Source organism: Coenobita brevimanus, chromosome 46 (assembly GCF_032717465.1).
Source record: "Coenobita brevimanus isolate Jiangsu-jjx chromosome 46, ASM3271746v2, whole genome shotgun sequence".
Classification (NCBI taxonomy): Eukaryota; Metazoa; Arthropoda; class Malacostraca; order Decapoda; family Coenobitidae; genus Coenobita; species Coenobita brevimanus.
Window position 1 is genome coordinate 54076214 of NC_136999.1, and position 20481 is coordinate 54096694.

The 20481-nt window shown below is 43.5% G+C and overlaps 1 protein-coding gene across 1 annotated transcript in view; it reads left to right on the plus strand.

The window, feature by feature from the left end:
- LOC145398639 (dipeptidase 1-like) overlaps nucleotides 1-19040 on the plus strand; it is a 57523-nt gene extending 38483 nt beyond the window's left edge. The window contains exons 10-14 of the mRNA XM_080271443.1: nucleotides 6351-6527; nucleotides 8409-8493; nucleotides 9145-9220; nucleotides 16589-16727; nucleotides 18721-19040. Coding sequence (XP_080127569.1) covers nucleotides 6351-6527; nucleotides 8409-8493; nucleotides 9145-9220; nucleotides 16589-16727; nucleotides 18721-18837 — 594 coding nt within the window. The 3' untranslated portion in view covers nucleotides 18838-19040. The remainder of the gene's footprint in view (nucleotides 1-6350; nucleotides 6528-8408; nucleotides 8494-9144; nucleotides 9221-16588; nucleotides 16728-18720) is intronic.
- The last annotated feature ends 1441 nt before the right edge of the window (nucleotides 19041-20481 follow it).

Sequence of the window (20481 nt, forward strand, 5' to 3'; positions counted from 1 at the left end):
GGGTTTACCTGTGAGCCTCAAGGTTTCATAGTCACCTGTACTGGAGTAAGGCTGCACAGTTTTGTTGAGCCTGTTGTATCCGGGTCAGGTTTGTTTATTCGCACCACGACCCAAGCCAATGGCTGTAAGTCACGCAGCAGTGTACACCCGTGAGCACTAGTTTCTGCCCGCCCTCCCCACCACCCCTGGCTGGCTGGAGGCAAGTCGTGGCCAGGGGTTCGCACCAAAGATATATCGCTGGTCATTCGCAGCTTTTCTAGACAGCAGCAGTAACCGTGTCATTGTGAACGGGTCCTCTTATATTTTAACAAAGCTTCGAACCACCACCGTAGCACTGGACAACATATCTTTTGGTGTGAATCCCTGGCAGGGGCAGGGCTAGACCAGCGATTTTCAAGCAAAGTGCCGCGCACTAATCCGTAGGTGTGCCGCGGGAGTTTAAATAGCATTTGCATAGCATTTTAAAAAATAGCATTTAGATACGTTTTGACATTACTGGTACTTTTATGGAGCGTATTAAACTCCATTTTTTAAATGATGCAATAAAACAAAAATGTTGTTCATTAAAAGCCCAAATGACTGTTTTAAATTCTCTCCTGAATTCCGTAGTGTATAACCACAGATATGCACAAAACTTTCAAATACTTTTGAAAACCATGATCAATATACTTTTGGCGATATAATTAATAAATTATTATTTTTTTTTTTAATTATGAACACATTCTTATCATTGATTTTATTTTAAATGATCAAATCTATCCCTCAATACTGATGGTGTGCGTCGACTATTTTAGTGCCTGGCTCACTGTGCCGTGAGGTGGAAAAGGTTGAAAATCACTGGGCTGGACGGTGAGTAAACATTGTCTCACGAGTATCCATTTCCCAAGTCTATTGCTCACAGTGTATCAGGAAATGGGGAAGACTAGCGGGGAAAATAGTAGACAAACGCGTATACCAATACCGAGAGGCTTTAATTGCTTCACTTAGCTGGCAGCCTGTTCATTTTGTGCAGACTACCTCGAAACTATTCTATTTGGCGATTTTGTTCAGCTCTAGTAATGAAGCTGGTTAAGGCCACTTCCTACTCGCCCAGTTCGAAACATTTTTGTGGCCTGATTAAAATGAACAAGTAATGAAACCTTAGATGAAGAACCATATGAGGCGTCGGTAAAATGAAGCACCATGCATTTATAAATCCTTCTGGTGTGAATGAATGGGTCAGATAGGCCTTTAAAAAAAGGGGGGGGGGGTCACTTTAACAGATGGTCCTGCATCGCAAAATTCGTCCTGGAACTGCAGGCCTTGGCATATGACAAGTAAACAAGAGAGAAGCAGTAACAAAAAAAGTGAAAACCTCAACAACAGACAGCAAGTGTGAATGTCATGCTAAGAGGGAGAAAAGACAGGGGCGTAACATCATCCTTACCACGTTTACAAGAGTTAATGATAAAACAAAAGGGCAAATCTGTGGTGCAAAAGTTAACACATCCAGCTCCTCACTGGAAAAACGAACTCGAATCTCGAACCGGTCACACTGTTGGGCAAAGTCTGTTTCCTCCCTGTCCCCGTTCAGCCTGCAGTACAATTGGAAACCCGACTCTAACATCGACTATTATGGGTCATGTTTTGGGGGGAAGCTTTGGGAATTGGCAGTGTTTTTTTATCTACATTACTATCCCTCCTTTAGTCGAAAGGTGTTTATCGTACCGGTATGGCTTCTGCTTATCATTTTGGAACGGGATGTCCATTGTTTCAGCGAGATAAACACAAAATAGCACGTTCATAGTCTTTAATAACAGGAGACGACGACCACACACAAGACACGTAGTACTGCATTTGAGGTGACAGTGGAAACGAAAGCACTTCCCCCTCAGCGATTTATTTTGCATGTGACCCCGAAGATGGAGGGATGGAGTGGGGAGGTATATGAGAGAGGTGGGTGTGAGCTGCGAGCAAGGCATCGAAGTAGCACTGGACGGGGCGACGTGGAGGCGATTTGCTTGTGGCCGCCCCTTACGGGATTGAGGCGTCTGGCAATAGATAGATTGATTGACCCCTTTTTATCCTCATTTACTCTACTAAGGCAAACTAGGTCGATACTAAAAATACATAAATACCAGAAAAGAAAATACTAGGGCGTATGAAGCATAATGCTATGAAAATATTGTATGCTTCAAATGTCTCCTTTACTACTACTACAAATGTCTCCTTTACTACTACTACAAATGTCTCCTTTACTACTGCTACAAATGTCTCCTTTACTACTACTACTACAGATGTCTCCTTTACTACTACTACAAATGTCTCCTTTACTACTACTACATGGGTCCTTTACTACTGCTACTACAAATGTCTCCTTTACTACTGCTACTACAAATGTCTTCTTTACTACTACTACCAATGGTCCTTTACTACAACTACAGATGTCTTCTTTACTACTACTACAAATGTCACCTTTACTACTTCTCCTAATGTCTCCTTTACTACTACTACAAATGTCTCCTTACCTACAACTACCAATGTATCCTTTACTACTACTACAACTGTCTCCTTTACTACCACTACAAATGTCTCCTTTACTACTACTACAAATGTTTCCTTTACTACTACAACTGTCTCCTTTACTACCACTACAAATGTCTCCTTTACTACTACTACAAATGTCTCCTTTACTACAGCTACAAATATTTCTTTTACCACTACTAATGCCTTCTTTACTATTACTACAAATGTTCCTTTACTACTTCTATAACCCATAAGGCGAGCAGGTGAGGAGTATTACCCCACACAGACGTAATGTACATAAATCCAGTCTGTCATCCATAAGTAAGCTAGTACGGCCAATGTCTCCATATAACAGTACAGGATGCTCACAGACGAGACCCATACCAACCAAAGAACGAGCGAACACTACATAATTTTACTCGTGCACAACCAAGAGGTAGAGAGAGAGAGAGAGAGAGAAGCGTAGAGCCCATTAAAGAGGAGTAACTGAGACACAGCTTCGAAAAAAATATCAGTCACACAAGACAGATGCATTGTTTTGTTTATAGTTCCGTCATGTTATACTCTTTTTACTCTAACTTGGCCTAAAATTGCCATCTCTCCATGTTGAATGCTGCTTTGTAGCGATAGATTAACGCTTGAATATTGATGCTAGTCACGATGAAGTGCTGTGGGAAGTATCTAAAGCCATAGCACTTTTTTCTGCCACTGAGCTACGTGAAATAAGCTGCAATAGGACGAAATCTGGGCCGAGTTAGTATGAAAGGGCTGTAGTAAGTAATCCATGTCTCTCTCTCTCTCTCTCTCTCTCTCTCTCTCTCTCTCTCACACACACACACACACACACACACACACACACACACACACACACACACACACACCACAGCAGGATCATTTAGGGTACGTCCACACTTACCCTCGGACATAGGTTGGCACCATGTTAAACAACCCACTCACGAACAAGCTGTCAACGAGCTAACAACACCAAGCTTAGGACAGTTTTGCTGACTTACTGGTAGTAGTGTTGTCAGCATATGTTTGAGGGTAAGTGTGGACGCACATTTACGATAAGCTGACATCATTCAGTATGTTGTTGGCATAATACTTTAAGCTGACACGATATGTTACGTTTTTATCAACTAAAGATTCATTGGTAACGAAAAAAAGCTATACGTGAATCAGCCAACTTTCAGCCTCCAAAATCAGCATCAGGACGAGGAAAATATATCACTGTACGCTGAGCCAGGACAAATATTGCTTTAATAAATCTGCCTCACTCACAGAGATAAGTATTACTGTTTAGTGCGTAATAAACTTTATGAAAATATATTCCTCTCGTGACAGTGATTGTGTCAGTATAATGAGATTTACGTTAATTTGCCACCGTTATAGTGAGCTGGCCTGTATTTACGGAACAGACTTACGACGTAATCTTAACTGTCAGAATACGGAACATATATTTCCCCAGACCACGACACGCAATCGCTGACAAAATGCAAGTAACGATACCCTTTCTACCCCAACTTGGCCTAAAATTGTCATCTCTCCATCTCCAATGCGTAGTTGTAACGATAAATTAGCACTAGAAGTTGACGCTACCCATGAACAAGTGGCCTGGAAAGAATGTAGAGCCATAGCATTATCTTTTTCTGTCACTGAGCTACGTGAAATGAACCACAAACTGACGAAAATCTGGGCCAAGTTAAAGTGAAGAAACTATAGTGTGATTTAAATGAGGCTGTGGTCAAGGGGGAAGAGATACCCTGTTCATTAGGCCCTTAGGAAAGAGTTCAAGGACATGAATATCATTACAAAGAGAGAATGGCTGTAAGTAGGGCAGTGGAAATGGTATACAGTATATGAGTGAGAACGAGGGTATGAGGAGGCATGGGAAACCAGTGTGTAAGAGAGGTATGAAAACTGAGGAAACAATAGACAGAGGGAAAAAACGGATGGATAGCAATTAATCGATGATATATGTACGGAGATGCACTGGACAAGGCTTTCATCTATTTATCTGTTTATTTTTATTTATTTATTTATTTATTTTATTTTATTTTTTTTGGGGGGGGCGGTTGACGGAAAGGCTCGACCCCACAGGCATTATAAAGCGCAGTTTTGTGTGCATCGTTTGTCCTGTGAGGTGGCTCCAGGACTTTCGAAGGCTTGAATGATAAGTGTACGGGTGTGTGGCCCCATCTTACAGGCCTCTTCCTTGACAATTCTCTTTCATTTACACTTCCCTGTTTCTGACTCTTCTCACACTTTGTAAGTGGGAAGGAGGGTTTTGATGGAGATTATGTTAATATTATCAGCCAATTGCATGTAAATTCAGAGGCAGACTGTGGAAGAATTTGTGGAGAGACTCAACTATTTTTGTGGATCAGGTTGTATGTTTCAGTAATAGAAAGCATTCAGAGAGCACTTTCCTTCGCTAATGCCATTACAGGATCCGGATCCGCCCCAAAATTTAATCAGTTCTTTCTTGGCCCATGGCCCACCCTTCCACGAATTGTCATTGAAATTCATTGAGAACTTTTGGAGATATCATGAGGACAAACAAACAAAAAATTCCTGGATCCGGATGATGACCAGGATCACCACCAAAATCTAATGGATTGTTCCTTGGCCCATACCCTACCCCTCCAAATAATTTCAGAAAAATCCGTTCTTAACTTTTTGAGTAATCCTGCTAACAAACAAACAGACAAACAAACCTGCGCCAAACTATAACTTCCTTGGCAGAAATAAAAGTAGCCTGTTTATTGTCAGCTTATTGTTTTCTGTCAGTCTCAGTGCATGGGCCTCCTTCCCCTCTTCTTTCAGCAGTACGATTGTGGGGCAGAATTATGATACTGTATTGTCTTTTGTGGGTCGTAATCAAGAGGAGGACTGGATAGGAGAAATTTACTGCCTATCCTAACTATTCTCGTGCGATCGATAGGCTTAAAATATCAGCAGCCTCTTCCTCTTCCTCGTCCTCCCTCTCCTCCTCTTCCTCGCCCTCCTTCTCTTCCTCTTCCTCTTCCTTCATTTCCATTGTTATCTTCAGCTCTTCAATAACTCTCACTCATTAATTTCCAGCCCTTTGTTACCTTCGTATAATGAAGCACGCAGTCATTACCACCACCACCATCATAACCATCATCATTAACATCATTATCATTATTTTTATTAGTTAACATTATCTTCATCATCGTTATTATCATTATTGGAGTTTTCATTATCTTCAGCATCATCACCATCACCACCACCACCACCACCATTGTCATCATCATTATTAGTTATCATTATCTTCATCATCATTATTATTACAGTTATCATTATCTTCATCATCATTATTAGAGTTATTTTCTTCATCATCATCATCGTCACCACCACCATCATTGTCATCATCATCATCATCACCATCACCACCGTCATCATTTTCTCTCCCAGACGGTATTACATGATATGACTCGAGTGAAACAATATCATCATCACACATCATAGTCATCATCACCACCACCACCATCATCATAACTTCTCTCCCTGACAGTATTACGCGATATGAACCGGATTGGACTATATCATCATCATCATCACCATCATGTCTCTCCCAAACAGTGAGAACCGGAAGGGGCAATAATATCATCATCACCATCATCATCACCATCATCATCATCATCATCACCATTATCACCACCATCATCATCATCACCATCATCATCATCACCATCATCATCATCATCATCACATCATCATCATCATCATCTTCGTCAGCATCATCGTCAGCATCATCATCACCATCATTATCATCATCATCACCATCATCATCATCATCATCATCATCATCTTCCCCACAGACAGTAGTGCGTGAGATGAACCGCCTGGGCCTTCTAGTGGACCTGTCCCACGTTTCCCAGGCCACCATGAGGGCGGCCCTAAGGGTGTCCCGGGCCCCTGTCATCTTCAGCCACTCCTCCGTGTACACCATCTGCAAGAATCCCAGAAATGTACCTGACGATATCCTCAGACAGGTGGTGAGTATGTCAGGTGTCTTGTAAATTGAGGCACTCGTTGTAGTAGGAGGAGGAGAAGTAGCTGCAGGAGTACGAGTAGCAGTAGTAGGAGAAGGAGAAAATGAAGCAGAAGTACAGCAGCAGTAGTAGTAGTGGTGGTGATAGTAGTAGTCGTAGTAGTAGTAGAAGAAGTGCAGCAGCAGTGGCAGTAGTGGTGGTGGTGGTAGATGGTAGTAGTAAGAGTAGTAACAGTGGCAGTAGTAGGAGTAGAAGTAGTAGTAGTAGGTGTAGCAGTAATAGTAGTAGTTTCAACCCGGTGGACTGCTGGTTGAATTACCCATCTCTTGCAGTCCCCCATCTTCTTTTCTAGGGATGTTGGAAGGAAGGTGAGGGACGCTTGTATAACTAGGCAGCAAACCCATCCAGTTATATCAGTGCCACTACGTGAAGGCGTCTCTCTAATAGCACCAGAATCTGTAGTTATAATTCTTGTAAACACTGCGGTCTAATTTACACTTAATAATAAAAATATAAAGTAGTATGCCAGAGAAAATGGTAAACAGAAAACGTATCGCGGAACATTACTCTTTGGCGTCACGATAATATTACTGTGAACCATGCCTCGTAAATCCTACATGCAGTTTTATTTAATCACCGTAGCGCCAGAATCTATAGTTATTGATTATGTAGCAGTGTACTGATGAGTTTGGGAGAGTGTGTAAGAAACGGAATCTAAAGGTGAATGTAGGGAAGAGTAAAGTTATGGTCTTCGAGAGAAGTGAAGTCAGTGAATGTACAGTGAGGCTAGTTGAGGAGGAAATGGAAAATGTGAGTACGTTTAGGTACTTGGGTAGTGTGATGAGTAAGGATGGAAGTCTGGAGGGTGAAGTGCTTGAAAAGGTACAGCAAGGAAGAGAGGTTGCTGGTTCCTTGAAAGCAGTGATAAGAAACAGGGAAGTGGGCATGGAAGTGAAAAAGTTACTACATGACAGTATTGTGATACCAACTCAAACGTATGGAAGTGAAGCTTGGACGTTGTTGGAAGGACACAAGTCAAGAGTGAGAGCAGTGGAAAAGAGTTATTTAAGAGGAGCCTGTGGAGTCACATGGAGAGACAGATTGACAAATGAGGATGTGATGGAGCGTTGTGGTGTGGATGTGGATGTGATAGGAAGCGTTAGGAGAAACACACTGAGGTGGTTTGGCCATGTGGAGAGGATGGAGAGTGAGAGACTGGCGAGGAGAATGTATGTGAGTGAGGTGGAGGGGGAAAGGGGGAGGGGGAGGCCAAGGATGAGATGGAGGGATAGAGTGGAGAGGTATATGAGAGAGGGGGGTGTGAGTTGGGAGCAGGGGAGTGAAATGGCGGGGGACAGGGCGACGTGGAGGTGCTTTGTTTGTGGCCACCCCGTATGGGATTAAGGCGTCTGGCAATAGTACTGATGCAGCTCTGTACCTCCAATAGTCACCCGTTTAAGCCCTAGAGCCTGTAGCTGCAAGTGCTGTGTTCTAGGACCAAGAGTAGATTTCGTAGCATCCTGTTATTGCCGATTTGTTATGCATGTAACCGTTGTGTCCCTAGATTACTGTTGTACCGTTACCGTTGTGTCTCTAAGTTACTGTTGCACCGTTACCTTTGTCTCTAAGTTACTGTTGTACCGTTATCTCTAAGTTACTGTTGTACCGTTACCGTTGTGTCTCTAAGTTACCGTTGTACCGTTACCGTTGTCTCTAAGTTACTGCTGTTCCGTTACGTTGTGTCTTAAAGTTACTGTTGCACCGTTACCGTTGTTTCTCTAAGTTACTGTTGTACCGTTACCGTTGTGTCTCTAAGTTACTGTTGCACCGTCATCGTTGTCTCTAAGTTACCATTGTACCGTTACCGTTGTCTGTTCCCCTCAGGCCATCAACGGCGGTGTGGTGATGGTCAGCTTCTACAATCACTTCCTCACCTGCAGCGGTACCGCCACGATCGCCGATGTTGTGGGTAAGTGAGGCAGGGCACGCAGGACAAGGGAAGGACAGGGCAGGGCATGGAAGGACAGGGCAGGGCAGGGAAGGACGGGGCAGGGCATGGAAGGACAGGGCAGGGCAGGGCAGGGAAGGACAGGGCAGGGCAGGGAAGGACAGGGCAGGGCAAGGCTTGGCTCATCTCTCCTTATCGAAAAATTACCTGGCCGCTAAAGTACAGGTAGCAAGATTATAAGACGTCATCAGAGTGAAGTGGTTAAGGTGATGATGATGATGGTGGAGTTGGTGCTGCTGCTACTGATGATAATGATGATGATGGTGGTGTTGGTGATGATGTAATGATGATGATAATGATGGTACTGTTGGTGATGATATAATGATGATAATGATGATGGTGGTGTTGGTGATGATAATGATGATGACGGTGGTGTTGCTGATGATATAATGATGATGATAATGATGGTAGTGTTGCTGATGGTACAATGGTGATGATAATGATGATATGTTTTATGATGATGATGGTGGTGTTGATGATGATGATGATAAAATGATGATAATGATGATGATGGTAGTGTTGCTGATGATATAACGATGATGATGATGATGATAATGATGGTGATATAATAATGATGATAATGATGATAGTCCTACACCTGCCTGCCCACAGCCCACATCAACCACGTGCGGGCCATCGCTGGTGTGGATCACGTGGGTATTGGCGCAGACTTCGACGGGGTCAACAAGTAAGTTACCCCTCCCTACCCCTGACCTGACCCCACCTGACCCCTCTACCCTGACATGACCCCCCCCTGACCTCACCCCCTACCCCGACCCCATCTGACCCGACTCCCTGCCCCGACCCCACCGACCCGACCCCCCCCACCCCGACCCACTCGACCTGACTCCCTGCCCAGACCCCACCCGACCTGACTCCCTGCCCCGATACCCACAACCTGACCCCCTACCCCGACCCCATCGACTTGACCCCCCTAACCTGACCTTCTACCCCGACCCCACCGACCTGACCCCATCTGTCCCACCTAACCCCCCTACCCCGACCCCTCCGACCTGACCCCATCTGACCCAGCTTCACCCGACCAGACTTAGTGTTCAGTTTGTTCAGTTGACCCAGGTGTTCAGTTCCAGTGTTCAGGTGCCATGGTGATCCTGTGTTCAGATGTAGTAAAGGGGGTGATGATAGTCGTGTAACCCCTTCAGGCCGATTACGTTCTCCCGAGGTACGTAAAACCGTAAGTCTGTAGAGTAAACCGTGTGTACGCGTGGAGGCCGTCATCGTAGGGAAAGGGTTAACAGAAGACAGTTTATAGATAGATAGAGATGAGATAGATAGATATAGATACAGGCTCAGATAGATAGATAGATAATTTCACCAGTCCCCCTCGCTGCGGTTGAAGATTAATTTCCATTACTTTATCTATACATGAGGATACCATAAATCTAGGGTACTTCGAAATAACCTGCTTTGAGAGGTCATTAGCCATTGACCTGTGACCTCAGGGACAAAACATCGCCTGCTATTTTACTGCGTCTGCCATCTGCTTAGGGCATGTCCGTCACTTTCCTCCCTGACACATCAAAGAGAATCATCATCATTATCATCATCACCTTCATCTTCATCACAATCATCATCTTCATCGTCATCATCATCATCATCGTAATCTTCATCGTCATCGTCATCATCTTCATCCTCATCGTTATCGTCATCATCATCATCACCATCACCACCACGACCATCATCATCACCGTCATCTTCGTAAACATTATCATCATTATCATCATCGTCCTCATCATCATCATCATCACCTTCACCACCACGACCATCATCATCACCGTCATCTTCGTAAATATTATCATCATTATCATCATCGTCCTCATCATCATCATCACCTTCACCATCATCATCATTATCATCATCATCATCATCATCCTGACCTCTTTTCCCATCCAAGGCATCGGTATTGTTAAAATGTAATAAAATAACAAGCCTTTCTCAGCTTTGGAATATTAACCACAGAGGAGGAAGTGAGACGTAGAAGAGGTGAAATATTAGGCGAGCATTTTATCACCAGGTGTTTGTATATTTTGGCTAAGAAAACTATCAATCTATCTATTGCCAGACTCCTAAATCCCGTAAGGGGTGGCCACAAACAAATCGCCTCCATGTCGCCCTGTCCCCCGCCGTTTCACTGCCCTGCTCCCAACTCACACCCCCCTCTCTCATATACCTCTCCACTGCATCCCTCCATCTCATCCTTCGCCTACTCTGAAAGTTTAATACAGGTGTTATTTTCTCTGTGACACCTGTAATTAACCTAACCGGATCTTGGTACACAGATGGATAATTCGTGTGTATGATAATGACTATCATTTTAAGGATACAGATCTGTCGTTTGAGTTGTGAAATCTGTTGCACTCTACCACAGCAGCAGCCACAAATACACATTACACTAACAACTATACCCGGAACTAAGCACTAGATTATCCTTGACACGAGAGAGAGAGAGAGAGAGAGAGAGAGAATGTGGGGGGGTGTAGGGGAGGATGGCGCCCTTCATAAAACACACACACTATGCAATATATTTTTCCGTGTTTAATTTTCAACACAGCTGAGAGTAGTAAAAAATAAATGACATGACAGGAAAAGTGTACACTCTTCAGGATAAAGCTTTTCGTGTACAGCTCCAATTGTTCTGGGGAAAATGCCGAAATGTTTAGGAAAAGTACAAAATTACTAGATGCGGGAGCTTCACTGGTCTTCGGCTAATGGTCTTGATGTGGCGTAGTGTGGTGTGGTGTGAGAGGATGATTTTGTAGGGTGTGGTGTAGAGGATGATTTTGTGTAGTGTGGTGTGGTGCGAGAGGATGATTTTACGTGGTGCGGTGCGATGTGGTGTGAGGTGATTTTGTGTGGTATGAGAAGGTGATTTTGTGTGGTGTGGTGTGAGGTGATTTTGTGCGGTATGAGACGGTGATTTTGTGTGGTGTGGTGTGAGATGGTGATATTTTGTGGTGTGGAGGGGTGATTTTGTGTGGCGTGATGTGGTATAAATTGACTACACTAGAGTCGCTAAACTGTACGGGATTGACACACCACGTTCGAATATCGTTAGTGGGGGATCGACGGACAGTGCCACTCATAGAAACTCTCCCGCATGTAAATATATGACGGAAATTCCAGAGGGCTTCTCCACACTGAGGCTGCAATCGGACATAATCAGACGCGAGTGTTCAAACGTATAGGCTGTGGTGAAATTGAAACAGGAACACTCCGTTTCACTAGGCCACGTTCAGGGTATTCCGTTTCTCTCTCTCTCTATCTATTGCCAGACGCCTTAATCCCGTAAGATTGGCCACAAACAAATCGCCTCCATGTCTCCCTGTCCCTCGCCATTTCACTGCCTTGCTCCGAGCTCACACCCCCCTCCCTCATGTACCTCTTCACTCCATCCCTCCATCTCATCCTTGGCCTCCTCCTCCCTCCGTTTCTCAGTGTCTGAAATAGGTAGAGCAGATGAAAAAAATAAATGCACCGAATGTGGCCTTTGAAATGGGGTGTTCTTCCGTCTTTTAACCCCGGCCTCCACGAAAGGACAATTTGAATATGAATACGTCCAATCTCGACTTCAGTGTGACAAGACCCGTAGCCACAAAAATACGGGGCTGGAGATGCTTTAATATTTTTGTATGCGAAGTATGGATGAATATGTGTTAACGTTACTGAATCCATACAGTCATTATGAATGAAATAATGCATAACTCATTCACTACAACGGGTACATTCATTACATTTTTGCTTTTACTGCCAAACTATATTATCACTTTTGGGAAGGCCTTTTCAGACTAGATTTGCACTCTTCACTAACCAGATCCACTTATGTGCCACACTCCAAATCTAATGGGATGTGTCTGGAGGTGGCAGTGATAAGAAAAAAAGGTCCTCAGGTGAAAGGGGTAACAACTTGGACCAAGGCGAAGTCACATAAGCCATAACCTATCCTGACCTTACTGTATGTAGATAGATCTGTGTGTGTGTGTGTGTGTGTGTGTGTGTGTGTGTGTGTGTGTGTGTGTGTGTGTGTGTGTGTGTGTGTGTCAGCCATTGCAATTGATTAACGAGCAATTAGTAACGGAACAAATATTTAGTAATTGTTAGTCATTCGTTTCCTCTTTTAATTAAACTTTGTGTCCATAATCGCTGAACTGTTTTTATTGAAGCTTATGTGTTATTCGGTAATAGTATAAAGTCATATCTGTAAGTGATTTTATTCCCGCCAGTAATTAATGTACACAATGCAGCTTTCTACTCTACATGACAAGAAGTGTGAAAAGAGAAAATTATACCTAGACTGAAATGGAGTCAGGATTCCGAGGGCTTGAATGGTGAGTGAGTGTATCTGACCTATTGTTCTGTGGAGGATGTGGATAGTTCTCCCTCTATTGTACTTTCTTCTTCCTTGCTTTGTGGGGCTTATCTCACCCCATCCTTAGGTGAAAGAGAGGTCAAAATGATGATGATGATGATGATGATGATTGTACAGGCGATGGTATATAAAACTCTTCACTCCAACGACGTATTTTTCACACTAATCAGGCTACCTCCAGCTAATCATATAGAGCTATACTAAAGGCTCTAAGGAACGCCCTATTTAACAGCTCTAGGCCAGGAGTTTTTTCGAAGCTTCGCCCCTTCCGTCCAATGCCGTGCTTCATTATTTTACTCTTGCTTTCTCCACATCTTCTTCAGTTTCCCAGTGATGTCTAGCAGTCAAGGGGTTAATGAAGGCTGTTTCTAACCTCCACCGCCCTAAACAATAAAAAACCTGAATAAAACTGTCTTTGAGGTAACTGCAATAGAATGAAAAGCAAGTCACCGGAGTTAAGGGGTTATTATAACTGTCTGGGGAAAGCAAAAATAATATATATAACAAATAATTGTAGTGAATGGCTCAAACCAGGCACAAAGAATAAAATAATGAAAGGATATTAAGAGGACGTGTTTATTTTTCATTCTTATACTGTCCACAGACGGTTAGGTTCGGTACAGCTGACGGGAGAAGCATCAAGATGTGGGAAGGAAGCGGGATGTAACGTATGCAGAAGAGACCCTTACGTAGATGAATGGGAAAAGGAAACGATAACAGTCTATTTTTTATCTTATCTTGGAGCGTACGAGTGCCTGAGAGTTATAATCTGAACAATAAGAAATCTCCCTCGTTCCCTGGCACCGTTTAAAATATTGGAAAACCGTTGGCCATCTCTTCTTGGATCTGAAACATGGCACGTTAGCACAGGCACTCTTCCCACCCAAACTTTTATTTGTTGTGCTACCGAGACGCCCAGAGGAGTGTAATATACGCAAAAAGATGTTAGCCTCGATGTCAGGTTTAGAGCGTAGTGCATGTGCTTGCTGGAGCGCGGTGGTAAGCGGTGAGCAGTGGCGCATTTACCAGCTCGGCCTGATGTCACACTCGGCGCCCCCTTAATCGAGCCTCTTATCGTGGAGGAAAAATTGGAAGGATAAACCCCACGGCAAATCTAAGACGTTGAGATGCGGATCCTCCTGCACGTGTGAGGCATTGGCTGGGGCTTCTCGGTATTGTCCGGCTCCGAGACGTGAAGTGGGCATTGTTGACAGGTTTTCGGCAAGAGTCACACCGAACAATGGAGGGGGAAAGTGGATCTCCAGTCGGCTCGATAGCTGAGAAAGAAAGAGAGGAGGGGGAGGGGAAACGGCCAGCCCTAATGGCTAATCTCCTCTTAGAGCCAAAAGATTTAGTTGTAATTTTGGCCGGCTTAATGACTCTCTGAACGGTGGTGTAGTGGTTGGAACGCCCCAGGGGGAGTGTCGGCCTTGTATTGGTTCCATCCCCAAGGCTTCAGTGGAGGTCAATGGAAAATATAGGAGTGTCAGTTCCCGTTTTTATTTTCGGCGCTGCCATGGGATAAGGGAAGTCGTGGAGCAGATGATGATGATGATGATGATGATGATCGTGCCGCGCGCTTATCTACCCCAGCAACTAACGGCCTGAGGGACTATATTATGATGATGATGATTGATGGTGATGATCTCGCCGCTGATAACGTGCCATGTCGTTATCACCTGCTGTACGACTGTCTGAGGGCCTTGGTGATGATGATGATGATGATATAGAATTACTCCTAATGCCACTTATTATCCTTATCTCTTCTCACGAACTGTTGGACTGAATGAATAGTGATCATCATCATCATCATCATCATCAATCACCATCACCACCACCACCACCACCACCACCACCATCCTTCTGTCTTCCAGTCCTTTATTGCCCCATAAGGTGCATAATGGCAGCTAAGGAACATATTTTAATGCTAGAATGACCAGACGCTCTACCCTGAGAGGCATTATGTGAGCAGTAAACCTCAACTATGTCTTGATGTAAATCCTAATGACCCATATTCGGTTGGAGCGCCATAGCACACTAGGCCACCAGGCGTCTGTTTCATTATGCGATTACCACCCAACGTGATAAATTATTTCCTGGATTACAAAGAACGTTTTGGTTTGGCACACAATATAAACAACCTGAAGTTAGTTATACAGCCCTACAGACTGCCGGAAGGACATGATGATGATGATGATGTACAGTAGTATGAATGCATTTACCTCGCACCCACCGTCCCTCCCTTCCTTCCTTATTAATTCTCTGCCTTTTGTTTATTCCCTCCTCCCTTTCTTTACATTCTCCGTCTCCTCCCCACTCCCGCACTCCCTCCGCTTACACTCAGCTTTTCATTGCTCCTCTTGATCCCTCGCTCCACTGCAGTACCGAAAGACTGCATGCTTGTCACTCTATCCATACCTTTTATCATCCTTCGTGATCTATCCTCTCCCGGGCTTCGTCTTTCCTTCTCTCCATCCTTCCCTCCTCCAAACCTCTCCTCTATCCCTCCACCAGACCTCTCCATCACTTCCTCCACCAGACCTCTCCATCTCTCCCTCCACCAAACCCCTCCATCTCTCCCTCCACCAAACCCCTCCATCACTCCCTCCACCAAACCCCTCCATCACTCCCTCCACCAAACCCCTCCATCTCTCCCTCCACCAAACCCCTCCATCTCTCCCTCTACCAGACCTCTCCACGTCTCCCTCTACTGGACCTCTCCATGTCTCCCTCCACCAGACCTCTCCATCCCTCCCTCTACCAAACCTCTCCATCTCTCCACCAAACCCCTCCATCACCCCCTCCACCAGACCTCTCCATCTCCCTCCACCAAACCTCTCCATCTCTCTCTCCACCAAAACCCCTCCATCATCCCCTCCACCAGACCTCTCCATCTTCCTCCACCAAACCTCTCCATCCCTTCCTCCACCAATCCTCTCCATCTCTCCCTTCACCAAACCTTCTCTCCATCCCTCCCTCCACCAGACCTCTTCATCTCTTCAAGACCTCTCCATCTCTCCCTCCAGACCTTCTCTCCATCCCTCCCTCCACCACCCATCCTGATTGCCCTCATAACCTGTCTTGTCTCGTTACTCATACCTTCTCGCCGACTTCCTACCCGACCCTTCATTACCCTCTCCATTTCCCTCCTCCCCTTGCATCATTTCTTCGCGTCCCGGTCAGACTGGTGGATAAAGTTTGTCTCCCCTGCGTCCCTGTTCCCCCAGCAGTGCAGTTAGGGATCTGGACGTAAATTTGATCGTTCCGTGTCGTATTCTAGAGGAAAATTTTAACCCTTGAATAAGTTGGATGTTGGCATGGTGAGCCTTGTGCAGTTCATAGGCATTAATCCCAGTTCTTCTTCTTTTTAACTTCTTTTTCTTCTTCTTCACCCCAAACGTTCTTCTTCTTCGTCTTCTTCACCCCAATCCTCCTCCTCCTCCTCCTCCTTATTCTTGTTCTTCTTCATCCTAACCCTGCCTTTTCTTCACTCCAGTCCTTCTTCTTCTTGACCCCAATCCTCCTCTTCCTCTTCTTCTTCGTCTTCTTCTTCAACCTCATTTATTATTATTATTATTATTATTATTATTATTATTATTATTATTATTCACCTCAATTCTTCTTCATCTTCTTTTTCTTCTTCTTCTTCTTCCTCTTCTTCTTCTCCAGACTACCCGAGGGGCTACGTGACGTGTCGCGGTACCCTCACCTGTTCGCTGAGTTGCTGAGTGACCCCACCTGGTCCTTGGATGACCTCAAGAAGCTGGCGGGACAGAATCTGCTGAGGGTGATGAGGGATGCTGAGACGGTGAGCGGAAGTTTGTTTACACTCTCTCTCTCTCTCTCTCTCTCTGTGAGAGAGAGAGAGAGAGAGAGAGAGAGAGAGAGAGAGAGAGAGAGAGAGAGAGCAGCATCTTTACACCTCCAAACTATATCCAAATCTAATGACATCTCTGTAACCACCTTCAGTCCGACTATGTATTATTTTATTACCACTATTTTAGGACATGTATCAACCCCTCGTACTGAAGGGGTTAATTAAGACTAAAGCTCGTATTCACGTCAGGTAAGGAAGCTCCCTGACACCTCTTCCTTAACGATTTATTTTGGGATGTGGAAGGTTAAGAGCCTTTTATACGTTGTTTATGCAGAGTATGTCGATAGTGGAAGAATCAATGTGTAATAAACAGAATAAATCGCTTAGGAAAAGGTGTTAGGGAGAATACGGGCACATATCTAACCCCCTCCTCTTCAAATAGTCTCACCTTCCTTAAATACTATCGTCTGGAGGTGACAGGAAATACCTCAAGAAGAAGACACCCACTACAAGGAGTTACAAAAATATTCGAAGCAGTTGGGATCTCGCTTCAGTGCTTCGAACCGCAGACGTGTAGAGAGAGGCTTGACAGAACGGTGCATTTATAAACAGTACATTTTTACTCATTTATCCCATTATTGGTATCCTCATTTATTGGATTTTATTCGTTTCTGGAATCTCATTGGAGTGTACCTACCACTAAACAGAATAAAGGAGCAGGACAGTACCGAAACAGAGTAGGAATACAATAGAAATAGGAAGAACATTATAATGGAAATAGGAACAGAAATAGGAATATAGATGGGAATAGAAACAGAACAGAAATAGAAATAACAATAGAAATAGGAACAGAAATAACGGAAATAGGAATAGAAATAGGAATAGGGACAATAGAAATAGGAATACAAATAGAAATAGAATAGAAATAGGAACAAATAGGAATAGAGACAGGAATAGAAATAGGAGCAAAAATCGAAATCGAAATGGGAATAGAAATAGGAACAGAAAAAGAATAGAAATAAGAACAGAGATAAGAATAGAAATAGGAACACACATAGGAATAGAAATATGAATAAAAATTGAATAGAAATAGGATTAGAAATAGAATAGAAATGGGAACAGGAATAGAATAGAAATAGGAACAAATGGGAATAGAAATAGGATAGAAATACAACAGAGATACGAATAAAAATTGGATAGAAATAGGAATAGGATTAGAAATAGGAATAGAAATAGGAACGGAAATAGGAATAGAAAGAATAGGAATAGAACAGTTTACCGTAATAGCAGGCAATATCAATATCTTTTCCATTTACACGTTCACAAGCTCAAAACGCTAATAGTAAATCCTAATTTTATGTCGCTCATTTGTTCCAAAATATCACAGCTGTTTCCATACAACTGGCACTGCAAATTGGCGGAATTGGCTAATCAGCTTTAAGGGAATTAATGTGGGTTTAATAGACTGTTTTCCTATAAATTTCTGTTAACATATGAGTGAAGAAAAGAGAAAAAGAAGGAGCGTCAGAAAAGCGCAACATGTAACAAGAAATTTCTCTGTGGTCATAATTCTTTTATTTTTATTTTTTTTTTTTTTATGCATCACATCCGCATAGTTCAGTTTGTTGCACCGTACTTGCCCTGTGAAGTCAATGAAACTACCCTCTGATAATTTTGTGTATACAGGGTGAACCTTATATTGCGCCTCAGAGTTTGTGTGTGGCGGGGACGGCTTAATCTAAAGCAGTGCTGACATTTTGGTTGCCTCATGGTATTGTTTCTCAGCCATGCAGTCAGTGTACGCAAAGAGGTACAGTCAGTATAGCAATAAAAGAGTTATATGAAGTAAAAGACTATACAAACTAGACTTAACTCTGAGCCGTCCTTTCAGCACGGAAGAATCTGCTGGCCAACACAAAAGATAATATATGGACCACCTGGTATCGCAAGGTGCACTCATTAGGGCCATATGTGATGCTTGCAGGTGAGGGACATAATGAGGCGGCAGGGGGCGGCACCCATGGAGGAGGAGGTGCCACCATCGCAGCTCCAGGGGGCCAACAACTGCACCTACAAGTTCACCAAGGGCGGAGACGACTAGCCCTCGAGCCCCGCAGGTTGTAGCGGCACCACGACCCCCCACGACACCTGCCTCGTCGTACCATCCCGGACGACACAACCTGCTGGGCTCAACGACTCTCTAATCACACAATCACAAAACCCAACGGAGACGGTGTTCAGGGAAAGCATATCCGAGGAGGCTGGGTGCAGAGAACTGACTGCTGACTTGCTGATCTAACGAGGGAGTCCAGAACTGTTAATTTGCATACCTGCACTAGGCTTATGTGGTGATGAGGAGGATTTACTGGTGACGTGTGAGTGACGAGGACTGGTGAACGTCAAAGTGCCACCAAAGCCCTTCAAGACAGTAGATTATCAGTTAAGCAAAGAACAGTTTACTATACTCCGTTTTTTTTTTTATTGAGGCGAAGATGCACTTGACGGGTTGATGATGATTGGCTGAATGCAACATGTCCAAAAAATATTTACCAACCCAAATTTCCCCCTCTTATATGTGTTGTCAGTTAATAATGCTAAATTATGAAATAATGTTGCATTCAGCCAATATTCACCAATCCGTCAAGTGCATCTTCGCCTCGATAAAAAAAAAAAAAAAAAAAAAATGAGTATATGGAATGTGTAGATGTTACAGATTTTTACTTATTATTTGCATGGGAAAAAAAAAAAATTGTTTGTAGAAATTATAGTTTATCACGAGAAGGTAGCTTGGTACTAAAAAAAACACAGTGCTTATTTTTACTCAGGAAGGAAGCTGGTTAATGTACAGTAGACAATCATACGTTGCAAAAATATATATATATATTAACGTTTAAGATTACATAGTTAAGTCAGGCTGTGGTTTTACTTCATCCTTGACCTTTTCTTAATGTTGCTAAACCTCTCAAGCCCCTGTAACTCACTCTCAGCTACATAAAATAGTCTGGCGTCAGCTGGAACAGAATATTAGAGTTGTCCCTACCATGAGAGGGTTAATTAGAAAGGCACTGATGAGGAATGGTACCAGGTGTGAATGGTGCTTCAGGCTGTCCACTTACGTATTACTGTCAGCTTAGGTATTCTTGTCAGCTTACGTATTCGTGTCAGCTTTACATCAAGAAATATTGATGTCAGTCATATCAACAGCATTTATGTCCATGCCTGTGAGACAAGCATAAGGTGACCAGAGTCCCGCTTTTAGGCGGGACAGTCCCGCTTTTTGGACGTCCGTCCCGCTTTTTTAATTGACTAGAATATCCCGCTTTTTGAGCGAATTATCTTAATTGTCCCACCTTTAGAAACTTACTATTGTATTAGATATAACATGACCTTTTATGAAATTAGGATGATTTAGAAAACTTATGCATAATCCTAACCAAATGAAATGCCAAATTATTAATATAAAATCTGTAATACTCACTAGCTGGTAACTTTGGTCGACCCATTCACTGTACCGTACGGTATGTTCGGACTCCGGAGTTCGTAGGAGACGTTAGTGTTTGATTAGCAGATTCAGTTTGAGGTGTAGCGCAGCAGCGGTCACTGTCACATTAGTCAATATATATCTGTCTATATATCTATCTACTGTATATATCTATCTGTCTACCTATCTATCTATATCTATATCTATCTACCCATCAATATAGACACAAACACACACGCACACACAAACACACGCACTCACGCG